At 36.2% G+C, this 12,797-nt stretch overlaps 1 protein-coding gene across 1 annotated transcript; it reads left to right on the top strand.

The window, feature by feature from the left end:
* Positions 1 to 247: 247 nt before the first annotated feature.
* LOC106104123 (echinoderm microtubule-associated protein-like CG42247) lies at positions 248 to 12,367 on the top strand. Its single transcript, XM_013284078.1, has 20 exons — positions 248 to 318; positions 2,515 to 2,746; positions 5,525 to 5,710; positions 6,241 to 6,357; positions 6,428 to 6,564; positions 6,878 to 7,002; positions 7,163 to 7,301; positions 7,461 to 7,610; positions 8,019 to 8,190; positions 8,325 to 8,420; positions 8,639 to 8,776; positions 8,845 to 8,976; positions 9,104 to 9,232; positions 9,332 to 9,460; positions 9,532 to 9,660; positions 9,887 to 10,049; positions 10,288 to 10,470; positions 10,659 to 10,754; positions 10,843 to 10,957; positions 11,122 to 12,367. Exons 2-20 carry the CDS (start codon positions 2,681 to 2,683, stop codon positions 11,273 to 11,275), a joined length of 2,556 nt encoding a protein of 851 aa, XP_013139532.1. The 5' UTR covers positions 248 to 318; positions 2,515 to 2,680; the 3' UTR covers positions 11,276 to 12,367.
* The last annotated feature ends 430 nt before the right edge of the window (positions 12,368 to 12,797 follow it).

The raw sequence follows: 12,797 nt of genomic DNA, 5'->3' as shown, positions 1-12,797 counted from the left end.
TAACGTACGATTTTACATATAAATAATTTTACCTGACGTAATTACCAACGAAATGAAATTTATTTACATAATTGTGTAATTGTGAAGGCGTTGCTAACTGTAGGCCTAGATTATTTACATTTCCGCATAGCTTATTGACCAAAAGTAAAGTGGATCAAGGTCTCAGACCCATTTTATGTCAACCTTCGCCTAATATTCTTAGCGCGTTATCCCGATTGCGTTTATCAGTTCGCGTGTTGACGTGATCGTGACTGGTCTTGCTTGTAATAATATTAATTCGAAAAATACACTGTGTATTAAATGTGTGATTGATATCAGGTATAGGGGCTCGGTTGCTTGGTTGCGTGGACAAGCGACCTTGGCGTTCTGTCCACTTCCAGCCGCTCGTGTGAATTTTCGAATAGTAACAGAACCGCCGTCCACAGAGATGTTGCTACGTTTGATTTTAAACCTTACACAAGTTACATAGATTTTATAATCCCTAATTTTTAAGTGGCAGTTGTGATGTTTTGGTTTGTGTTTGTTAGATTTCTTGTTTTGTTAGTGCGGTATCAGCTGTTGTTTCGTTTGGACCTAGTACCGTAGATGGTTCGTAGCGCTACGGACGTAGCTTTCAAGGTCTTGCGGTGACTCGATATCGCTACGTTTTGTGAAATCCGTGAACATCAGTGAAGAAGTGGACACAAGTTTCGAATCAAAAACTTCAATAGTAAATCAAAATTGTTGATAAATATAACATACTAAAGCGTTTGTAAATAGTTATATGTTTGTTAATGACACATAACAGAGGGTTTGCATGGTACCAAAACATGTTGTATTTTTTTTAGCAATGAGAATAACAGGAAGAATATGTTCAAGTCATATGTTTCGGCAGTGGAAACCCACAACACGTACAAATATTTCACGCAGTTCTTGAAATCATTTTTATATGAAATACCTTTTGAGAGCTATTATTAGTTAGGTATTGAAACTTGAACAATTGACGTCAACGGAAAATAATTTAGGCTTTGCGTGTTTATATTTTAGTATTCCTTCTGTTATGCGATCTACAGCCTTACACTATTATTACATCTTATATAATAATAATAAGATGTAATAATGTGTTAACTTTAATAATCTTTGTATATTACAAGTTGATAAAATATTTAGAAGTAACTAATACTTAAATGCCTTTAGAACTGCGGTTCCAAGTTGCCCTAATGATCGCCAAACTTCGAAAGAAGATGGCATTGTAAGAAAAAAAAATAGTTAACATAAAAGAGTTAGGAATGTGTCAGCACTGCGCTAATCGGAACTCTGTTTTGACTACCCTTGTGATTTACAGGATTTGTGTTGTTTATACGTGTAAAAATTGTGAAATTATTACACAAACTATAAACTTTTCAAGGCTAAAACAATTCATAAAGCAATTAAAGATATTTGAAACGCGGTCTCATAATATCCGGTCAGTTTAAGGTGGACTTAACGATATCAATCTGGCCATTAACACGCTATACAAGCTAACAAAAGAAATAAAGTGTCATTAAATCCTAGTTCAAAGAACATAGTTAAACTTTTTAATAAGTGCTTTGATACCTGTAAATAAAAAAAAAGTGTTTTTGTTCTTATTTTACTGTCATTTGTTTTTTATTAAAAACAAAAAGTGATCTTAGTTCTTTTATTATGATTATAAATGCGAAAGTTTAGATGGATGTGTCTAAGAATTTATAGCTTAAACATCAAAACGGATTTTAATGAAATTTGGCATATGTAGAGGATAGTCTGGAAGGACATATGGTCTACTTACTTTTGTATTTTTTTACGCGTACGAAGTCGAAGGTGAAAACTAGTATTGTTATGCTATACTAGCATTCGCCCGCGACTCCGTCCGCGTGGAATTAAAAAATTGAGTAGCTTTTGTGTTCTAGACTATCCTCTACATCTACCAAATTGCATCGAAATCCGTTCAGCCGTTAAGGCTACTAACAAACATCCATCCGTCTAAACTTTCGCATTAATGATATTAGTATGATTCAAAGCTTTAAAGTTTAGCTTGTTAAACATACATATGTGATATGTGATCAGACGCAGGGCACAATAACGTCACTGCATGCGATATGTAAACGCCGCTGCAGAATATACTGCAGACCAGCACGACATTGTCACAACACTAAACTTACGTACTTGAACTTCTTTAACATTTTACTATCAATTTTGGCAACAATCCCAGCAAAGACGATGTGAAAACACAGGCCCATATAGACTGATTAGAGCAGCGTATCAACACTATTAGTATATCGAATCTATTTATGATAGTTACTGAATAGTTAGTCAAAATTCATACAAAATTGTTAGCTTCCCCACTCGCGTATCTAAGTGCAGACAAATTAACTAATCTATGCAATAAAAATTAAAATGAAAACACGTAAATATTGACACATTTTTAAGTATCTATTTTAAATCTAGCAAATTCAACTTAATAATACTAAATTCATAACCTATATGATATTTTTTCATGTTCACGATAATCTGTAGATAAATAAAATCTGTGTTAAAAGAACACTAAATAATAAATCTCACCAAAAACCAAAAGACTTGATTTAGTCAAAGAAAGATTGTAAGTTTTGTGACTCGAGTGACCATTGACGGCAAAGTGTGGCGACCGTCTCGACGTCGCTGGCTACAGCTGGCAGAAGACTCGATGCTGGACAGCGACGAGGAATCCTTCACTGTCATATCATTGCCAGTCTACACGCCCGATTTACCCGTAAGTACACAAGCATTTGGTAATGGCAGCGTAAAGCGGTCTGCAGTTGTTTACATTCGGTGTTAAATATTGCAGCGGGCAGTACGCCTACTGGAAAGTCCAGAAAAATCCGGATTTCACGGAAATATACTAAATTTAGTCCTTTTTAGCCTATTGTTTGAATGATTAATTTAGGTTATTTTGCGTGAGAATCGCTCATTAGATTTCAGTCGAACACTCCGCCAGTGTAGTCCAATTTAAAATAAAACGTTAAACCCTTTTCGTGGTATATATAATCTACCCCCATGCTTGAACAATTTAATTTATCTCATCAAGATAGTAAGAAATTTTAATAAAAATGCGACCAAAATAAGTTTTCGGTGTCCCACTTTCGCTTTACATATGATATTAACAATAACGTTTTATGCTTGTTTGAAGTTCCAACTATTAACAGCAGAACCTCGATAACTCCAAAAAATAATATATTTTCTATCATCAGAGCCCAAAACCTCTAGAACACAGACCTGTGGATAACTTAAAACATCTACAACTTAAAATATTTTGTGTTTCCCTTGGACTTTAACTTATCGAGGCTCTACTGTAATATAAAAAACAAATTAATATCAATAATATAAATCTCAACGGTGTATTATCGTTCACGGTGAAGAAACAAAAGGCCTCACAAAACGCCGCAGTCCACTTTCTATGCAGCAATTTGTGTTTTGACCTCGTCCGCGACACATATACCAGGCACACGTGCAAACTAAAAGCCAAACTAAACAGCGAAAGTGAGAAGAATTAGTCAAATTTCCATAATCATAGGGGCCGTTAGGAAGGTCGTTCAACACGCATAATCGACTGTCCTTGAAAGATATCGCTTAGTCCCTTTTGGCGAAGGGCGTAGTAATTCAGTAGTAAATTCGGTGGTCCCCAGAAGTGGTCGTTCTGTGGTCGCGTGCGACGCTACCAAGATACCGCGGTTAAGGATTAGGTATAACTCCCGAAGTGCGGAAGATCTAAGAATCATAGTTAAGGTAAGTCATGTTTTATTAAATTAAACTGCCTGCAATTTAAAAAAGGTTAAGATCGATAACATTACAATAAATGGAAAAAAGAAACTTTGACTAAGTTTCTTTTTTCCATTTATTGTAATGTTAACGTTGAAAGGTAACTTTTCAACTTCGTAGACCTTTTATTTCTTAGAGAGAACAGTTTTTTTCATACTCTTTTTATAAATAAGAGAGTAATATGAATTACAAAAATTTCTTAAAATTTTCCTAAATTAAGTAAATAATATCTACAAAAAAGTAGTTTACATATACAAATCAAAATGTGAAAAAGTAAATGTATGCATTTCGAATACCTACTAAAAATTACAAACGTTTTTTAAAATAACAAAAACCCCAGACGTTTAGCAATTAGCAAGAAACGGTTGTAACATTCGTCATAAACAGTTCTTTATGGAGTAAAATAACGCAACGAATGCAATCGGGTTACCATATGTAAACTAGGTTAACTATAAGAAAATTAAAGAAAAGTCCTGCCACAGTTAAATGGTAAAAGTCGAGAAAATTCTTCATGAAAGTAATAAAATTCTTCGCCCAGTTATAACTTACATTTGTTAATATTCTACAGCAGAAAAAAAACTTGCATAATACTTTAAATACACGAAGTGGTTTATTAAATTTAAAAACTGGATTTAACGTTTTATCAAGACTCTATCGAAGGAAGGTACAAAAGTTTAACGAATTTTAAAATTTGTAAATCTATTATGCTATATCAATGTATGAATCGGATTTCTGTGATCAGGAATTACTGATTTTTTACTAACATTATAGTCGACCAAAAAATATTTTATGTAAGAAGTTTTGTTTGCTGTTTGGAGAGTCGTCACCGTAGCGAATTCGGTCAGGGCCGCGCTGTCTGACTGGCCAATTCTTTCGATTCATAAACAACTTGTAATGTACAACCCTGAACTTTGTTTTCACTTGTAATGATATATCTAATATATTTGGCAATGAGCCAGACACTGTAGGCCCAAAAAGTTATATAGAGACTATATGGGAAAATATTGTCATATATATTAAATACTAGCTTACGCTCGCGATTCCGCCCGCGTGGTATTAAAAAAACAAAAGTGAATAGCCTATGTGTTCTTCCAGACTAACTTCTACATCTATACCAAATTTCATCGAAATCCGTTCAGCCGTTTAGGCTACAAACTCTAACAAACATCCATCCATCTAAACTTTCGCATTTATAATTATGTTATGTGATCAGTAAATTTGTAATTAGAAGTATTAGTAAGTATGATTATTAAAAAAATCTACGAAAAATGACTTGCTTTTATCGGTGAAGATTCTGAAATACGTTTTTCGTTTGCACTCTTGACAATTTATATAAATATTTGAAATTCAAATTTACTTACTTTATCTATAATTATAAACGGTGTTAGACATTGCATGAATATTCAATGCATTTTTATCAACATTATTAATCTCATCATGCAAGAACTTTTATTTCATTATAGTTATATTCTTTTTATTTGGTCTACAAAATATTGAGCGTGTCTACAAAGATTATACGAGTATATATTAGTCACCACTGCATTCTGTTCCAGTCCTTCACGTAGTAAACACGTTAATAATGGAAAGCGAAAATCTGGAAACAATAAATGACGTAAGAAACACAATAAGCAACGGAAAATCTCAAAAAATATCTCAAAACTATTTAAAAGACCCTGAGTAACATAATGACTGTTATAATATTATTAGTTCATTATTCTGGTTTATCCTAAAGGCGGCGAGCTACGGTAAGAAGAACGGCATGTGGTACGGAGGAACCGGTACGGGTACGAGCGGGTGGGCGCGCGCCAGCGTCCGTAAGCAGTCCGTGGCGGAGTCCGATGCGCCTCCTCCCGGCGGCGGTAAACCCTCCAGCGGTCGAGTAATCAGGATCATCAACAACATGGACCACTCCATACAGGTATAATTGGTTATACCAAGTACACAAGCAAGGATCTTGGTACAACAGCCAAGAACTGGTATGAAAAAATCTGGTATCAAAAATTAAGCCGTAAATTTCGTTACTTTGAAAGTATATTTGTGCTAAAGTATAATAAAAATTACAGTAATTTTACTGTTTCCTCGCTATTTATCATACAATAGAAGTGTAGTTTTATCAAATCCGGTAATCATAGTTAACGTAAATTCATTTGGCTCGGCCCAAAAGAACCTTTTTCAATGAAAAAGCCTTGAGACTTAAACACTTATGTTCCCCGAGGGCTTCGATTCACGATGTAAGGTCAATTTATAATAATAGTAAATTTTCGTTTTTGTTTGTTTAAAAATCTAATTAATGTCTTCTATTTTTGCTTTTTAAGATACTTATTATTCTAAAAGTCCTAATGCAGCAATATCCCATTCGTTTTAATTAATTTTCTTATCCAATAGAGACATTTTAAATAATGTAGTTAAATCCGGAGCAATAAGTACTTAATAAGAAATATTTTCCAGTGTCGTGTTTTGTTAAATCTCCGAACCACACAACCATTCGAAGAAGTTTTAGAAGATTTGGGACAAGTGTTGAAAATGAGTGGTGCAAAAAGAATGTACACAATTACAGGCCAAGAGGTAAATATCAGTTATGGTTTACACAAATTTACCTATCCAGGTGTGGCCGTAAATCGTTAATATTACGCAGGTTCGAAGTTTTTCCCAGCTGCGAAACGAGTTTGCAGACGTGGAGACATTTTATCTTGGATCTATTGTGGTACCTCCAGCGCTAAGCCCTGTCGTCACTGCCCCTGCCATGCTGCCCATTGAGTCGCCTATCAGAAGGTAAAACGTTATTAGAATAGAACACAAAATTCAAATGTAGAATAGACCCAAAGTTGTAGTAGTCCAGGATTCCGACGTCGACACTGTTATTTAGCTAAAACTTGGACGTCGAGTTGACGTAATAAAGCCTCATTGTAATTATGAACAAAGTACTAATAAAGTGTTTTTATTTTTTTAAAGGCCAAATAAAACTTAAGGAACCGTCTTTTTAGAAGTGTTGGGGTTCAAAAATTTTAATAACCATTACGTACATATTTTCAGCAACCTCATAATTTTTTTGTTAAGTTCTTAGACTATTTTCTGATGTGTTTAGATCTCGTTCGAGAGCAACAGTAGCTTCACTGCCGATATCAGAAGATTCCAGAGGCAGGAGAGCTCGCAGCAAAAGTAGACCGAGGGTTTTGTATGCGCCTGAAGGAGAAATTATACGCAATTCAGGTACATTTTACGATCTAAGAATAATTAAACTTACTAAATAACTTTTTTCTATTCATAGAAATGTGAGGTAGTTTCTACAACAATATCACAAAATGTATTGGTTTTTTGACGATTTTTTTTGTTTACATTCCAAGAATCCAGATTTTATTTTCGATCACAGACTATACACTACTGGAAGTTCTCAAAGAGGAGCCAATGCGAGTGACGATCCGAGGCCTGCGCCGTACCTTTTACCCGCCCATACACCACGCGCCCATCGACAACTCGCCTCCGGACAAGAAAATGCAGCTCGATTGGGTGTAAGTAGTTACATTATCCTTAGAGAAGTTGTACAAAACACTGACACATCTGTAGGGTGTTTAAAGCTGACTAAAGGAAGAAAAACACTTGATTACAATGAACCATTATTTAAAACATTCAGTGTTGCCGACTTATTCATGGTATTGCGTTGTTCCTAGTTATGGGTACAGAGGTGCGGACTCTCGTCGCAACTTGTGGGTGTTGCCGACGGGCGAGTTACTGTACTATGTGGCGGCGGTGGCCGTCATGTACGACCGCGACGAGGACTCACAGCGGCATTACACCGGCCACACTGAAGATATACAATGGTATGTTTCCGGTTAAGCGGAAGCACACTTTTGATTAAATTAACTCGCAACTGTCGTGCGATTTTCTATTGTTTCGCAGCCCATTTAACTGTTTAGTTGCACAACTAAAAATCGAGTAATGTGCGCACCTCCATATAAGCTCATAGGAATCAAAGCGTGACCAAAAATGCGATAGTTTAGTCAAAAGTGGGCGCCCTAAATGTTCAGTTGGGCTAGCGTAAAACTAGTCGTTTATTATGCTGCAATTACCTTTCCAGATAGAACTATCTAGAAGTAAAAATGACAATAACATTGGCTCTTCGATTCCGATTTCCTGTACTTTAGGAACCATGACCTAGCAATTTGAAGCTAATGTGAACAGCTCAGCCTCTATTAATACTATAGATTTGTGGAATTAATATGTTGCAGTATGGAGCTACACCCGTCCCGCGAGCTGGTGGCGAGCGGGCAGCGCGCGGGGCGCGGGCGGCGCGCGCAGGCGCACGTGCGCATCTGGAGCGCGGACTCGCTGCAGACGCTACATGTCTGCGGCATGGCGGAGTTCGAGGCCGGCGTCTCCGCTGTCGCCTTCTCACAGCTGGTTAGTACTTGGTAGAAGTCGGTAGTAGTTAGTAGAAGTCGGTAGTTATTGGTAGAAGACGGTAGTATTTAAGGATATACAATAGCAACCTTCAATCAAGTAGTTTGTGTAGCTAAATTATTTTTGAATTACAGAATGGAGGAAGCTACGTGTTAGCCGTGGACGCAGGCCGAGAGAGCATTCTCTCCGTGTGGCAATGGCAGTGGGGACATTTACTTGGAAAAGTTGCTGTAAGTTAAACAATCAGTTCTAGAAGAAAACGTGGACAACAACAATCTTAATTATGCAGTTTATATTAGAGATTATAGTTGTTAAGTGTGCTACGCTGCTACGAAAGTGCTACAAATATTTTCGTTTTAGTTCATTTACAATATTTTAACACAAATACTCCTTTTCTTTTTTATTCCTTTTTTAAATAAGCTATATAAATTGAGTTAATTTATTCTAGACCCTGCAAGAAGAATTAACAGGCGCGGCATTCCATCCTCTGGATGACAATCTACTCATCACTCACGGAAAAGGACATCTCGCTTTCTGGAACCGACGAAAGGATGGCTTTTTCGAGCGCACCGATATTATTAAACCAGTAAATATGCCATTTATTTTATTATTTAATACTTATACACGCTGTTTTATATTTTAAAATATACACAGCCTTCTCGCACCAACGTGACTGCGCTGCAGTTCGAGCAGGACGGCGATGTGGTGACAGCGGACAGCGATGGCTTTATCACTGTGTATAGTGTTGACAGTGACGGCGCGTATTTTGTGCGTATGGAGTTTGAGGTACGTCATTCTTATACAAGGTATCATCTTAAAAGTTCAATAATTTACTGGGTGTAGGGACTTAATTTTTTGTTGTCTATTTAACTTACCCTATATATCAAAATTCTACAATTTGTTAATGTTTTAGGCACATATAAAGGGAATCAGCTCTTTAGTAATGCTCTCCGAAGGTACACTCATATCTGGAGGTGAAAAGGACAGGAAGATAGCTGCTTGGGATTCCTTACAAAATTACAAACGAATCACCGAAACTAAGGTACTTAAACTAACTGGGAAACCTATTTGTAGTATGTTTTTATGATTATTTTATTTTATTTTTCTAATCAGTGAGATAAATATTTACGTTGCTTTATAGTTGCCAGATACAGCGGGCGGTGTACGAAGCATTTACCCTCAAAGACCAGGTCGTAATGATGGCAATCTCTACATTGGAACAACGAAGAATAATATCCTCGAAGGATCATTGCAAAGGAGATTTAATCAGGTATAAGAGGCAACATTAGCAATAAACATAATAGTACTTTCGGCATACAAGTTAGTTACATGTTTTTTCAGATTATATTCGGCCATCACAAATTACTGATGGGTCTGGCCGTGCACCCGGATGACGAAATGTTTGCGACCGCCGGCAATGACAAGAATATCGCTCTCTGGAAGGGACACAAACCTATATTTGTTACACAGGTGAGTTATGACAAATTAGATTTACAATGGCTATACAATGTCACGATTCACGATAACTGTTAGTGCTCTAATGAACATTTACCTTTTCACCACATGTTTATTAAACTGGGTGTCGTTTATCTCGGTGTTCCTACCGCTCGTTAGCCCCAATCTTTTATAAGATTAGTGGAAACCTACTTAAATGGTAGAAAATCGCGAGATATAACTAAATTCCGGGTGTTGCCAGGTGGGCTACGAGTGCGTGTCTCTGGCGTGGCACCCCAGCGGCGGTGCGCTCGCGGCTGGAAGCACTGAAGGTCACCTGGTCGTGCTGAACGCAGACGCGGGCACGCACGTTGCTACTCTCAGAGTTTGTGGCTCGCCACTCAACTGTCTACAGTATAATACAGGTAGAAAGGGACACTACACGGACGGCACTTCACAAACGCTGCATTTGCGACTTCACCATTAGAAGGCAGTTTTTAGCCTAATTGTTAATCTAGAAAAAACAATGACTTCATGAAATTCGACGTCGAAGAAACCTTCCCCTTCCCTTTTTAAACTGAAGTTGTACGTAAACAAAGCGAAAATCATTTTTTAACTTGAATGTTGTGGAAAAGTAATGTTGATATATTTTTATGTTTGCAGCTGGTGATATATTAGCGATAGGATCTCAAAACGGCAGCATATACCTGTTCCGAGTGTCTCGCGATGGGTTTTCATATAAAAAGTTAAATAAAATCCGCGGCGCGCAACCGCTGGTGCAACTCGACTGGAGCATGGACGGCAGCTACCTGCAGACGGTCACCGCTGACTATGACCTGTCTTTCTGTAAGTAACTACTGTTATTACACAAATACATTACACATAATACATTACACAAATGCCATTTTCGTAAATCACATGGCTACTTTTTGAGTGGACGTTTATAAATAAGATTTAGTTTTTACAGTTTTTTTTTAAACCAGTTTGAAAAGCAGTATTTAATTCAATTTAACTGTAATTGAGTTATTTCGCAGGGGATATAAAAGCGTTATCGCCAGAGAAAAGTCCGATAGCTATGAAAGACGTGAAATGGTCAACATATAATGCTACGGTCGGATTCCTCGTGTCAGGTAAATCTCAGTTTATATTGATATTGATTGATACTGATTTTTGGTATTAGTATATGGTATATTAAATAATAATTTTATTTGTTTTAAGGAATGTGGAATAACCGTTTCTACCCCATGACGTCATTGATAACGACTGCCAGTCGCTCCTCTGCACATGACCTTCTTATTAGTGGCGATTCTGATGGCTACTTGCGTATATTTAGGTACGATACTAGTTATAAAAAACAACTAGTCCTCGTTAAGAATACAATTTACATTGAAGTCTTTTATATTTCTAGTCAGAAACACTAATAGACTCCCATACTATCCACTTTACTACTAAAATAACATAATTAAAAAGCGGCTTAATAGATTTGGATCGTTTTAGGTACCCTTGCGCAAGTCCGAAAGCGGAATATAATGAAATGAAAGCATACTCGGGAGCCGTGCACAACGCCCGCTTCCTGTTCAATGACCGGTGCCTGATCAGCTCCGGTGGTACCGACGCCGCGCTGATGCTGTGGGAGCTAGTGGATGAATAGCATATGGCCACGCAGGCGCTCCGGCCGCCTGCGCTCGTGGTAGCTCCGCCCACGCCCTCACCGCAGCACAATGGTGTACGCAACTCGACCTTCCGAGTACTCGAATATGATGATTTCGATTGAATCGAGTTATTGCGTTTCAGCTCTATGGTCTGTGGGATTCCCCGGATTACTCGATTCCGATTGATCGATAAATCGATTTACCTTAACCTACGTCCTTGAATGAGGTTTTAACTTAACTGTAACTATGAATTGTTACATACGAGTTAAATGAATATGAGTATTTAACATTAAAAAGTAATAAAGAAAGAGAGTGATAAAGAAAATTGTGCTTCGTTTTAGGCAAAAATACTGAACGTGAATTTTATGGCTACACATTCTTAAAACAAATAAATACATTTAAGAACACGTATGAAATATAAAGAAATATATCAATGCCATGAGCGCGTTTCAAAGTTTGTTGGTGAAGAAATGACATCTCAATATCGATTTATATTTCAAGAGATTAGCACTTTTACGCTATGTAGACATGGCGACCATAATTAAAGTATTAATTGTAATTTTAGACTTCACTGCCATTTCTAATAATGATATTGTTACAATTAGTTTGTAAAATGTCATAATGTCCTTAATCTGATTTAAGGAATTTTGGTCATGAAAAGTCGTTGAAAGGGTAATCACTCAAAACCTCTTTGTTCGTTAATTTGTGGAAGCTCTGAGAGCTATGCCTCGAACTTAAAGCATGATTTTATTGTAATGTTTTACTCTGGTTAATCTTTGAATTATTTGGAAGATGCAAAAGTTTAATTGTTTTTCTAATTCGCCTAAAATAGTACTTAGATCATGATTTTAAATATTGTACTTGATAAATATATATTGATAAGAATTTAAGGAAAATTAGGAGAGTAATGTTATCGCAATTTATTACGGCTTTGTACCAATGTAATACTAGTTAAATGAATTATTAAAAGTGGCAGGCCACTGGTTTATCAAAACATTTTATATAACGATACAATTTTTACACCTAAAGTAGATGTTCACATTATGTAAAGTAATTTTGCAATGGCTCTAACACGATTACATTTATCTTTTAATTGGATCAAAAATTCGTTGTTGTTAAAATATGATATAAAGATTATTATTATTAAATAAAATATACATTAAATAATAATGACATAGTAAACTTTCATATACATATATTTCTATTCACTATTTTTTAAGTTAAAAAAGTTCAGATTGAAGTAAACAAATAATTCTTGAAATTAAATTATTATAACATGCCTATCTGATATTTGAAACTAAGAGTCACGTAAGGGCTGTGCAGATGCAGTCAGTCTTTTACATGGACGTATCATAACATGACCATGCATCAACTATCCAAAATTCATGCATGAAGCCGGTTCCTTATAGGACGGAAAAAAATGTCAAAAGACAAAAATCCTCGGCAGAGAATTTATTTTAGTCTCCAATTTCTATCCATAATAACATTGTAAAACAGTAAATGTACTCATGAGATATTTCA

Source organism: Papilio polytes, unplaced genomic scaffold (genome assembly GCF_000836215.1).
Source record: "Papilio polytes unplaced genomic scaffold, Ppol_1.0 DF824270.1, whole genome shotgun sequence".
NCBI classification, from domain to species: Eukaryota; Metazoa; Arthropoda; class Insecta; order Lepidoptera; family Papilionidae; genus Papilio; species Papilio polytes.
Note: the sequence above shows the minus strand (reverse complement) of the source record. Positions and strands in the feature narration are given on the sequence as shown.

What these genes read in the sequence shown, in the direction of transcription:
- LOC106104123 (XM_013284078.1), top strand. Translation starts at nt 2,681, where the DNA reads ATGCTGGACAGCGACGAGGAATCCTTCACTGTCATATCATTGCCAGTC. An exon ending in AACCTATATTTGTTACACAG is followed by an intron (nt 9,661 to 9,886) that starts GTGAGTTATGAC and finishes GGGTGTTGCCAG; the next exon opens with GTGGGCTACGAGTGCGTGTC. An exon ending in GGCTACTTGCGTATATTTAG is followed by an intron (nt 10,958 to 11,121) that starts GTACGATACTAG and finishes GGATCGTTTTAG; the next exon opens with GTACCCTTGCGCAAGTCCGA.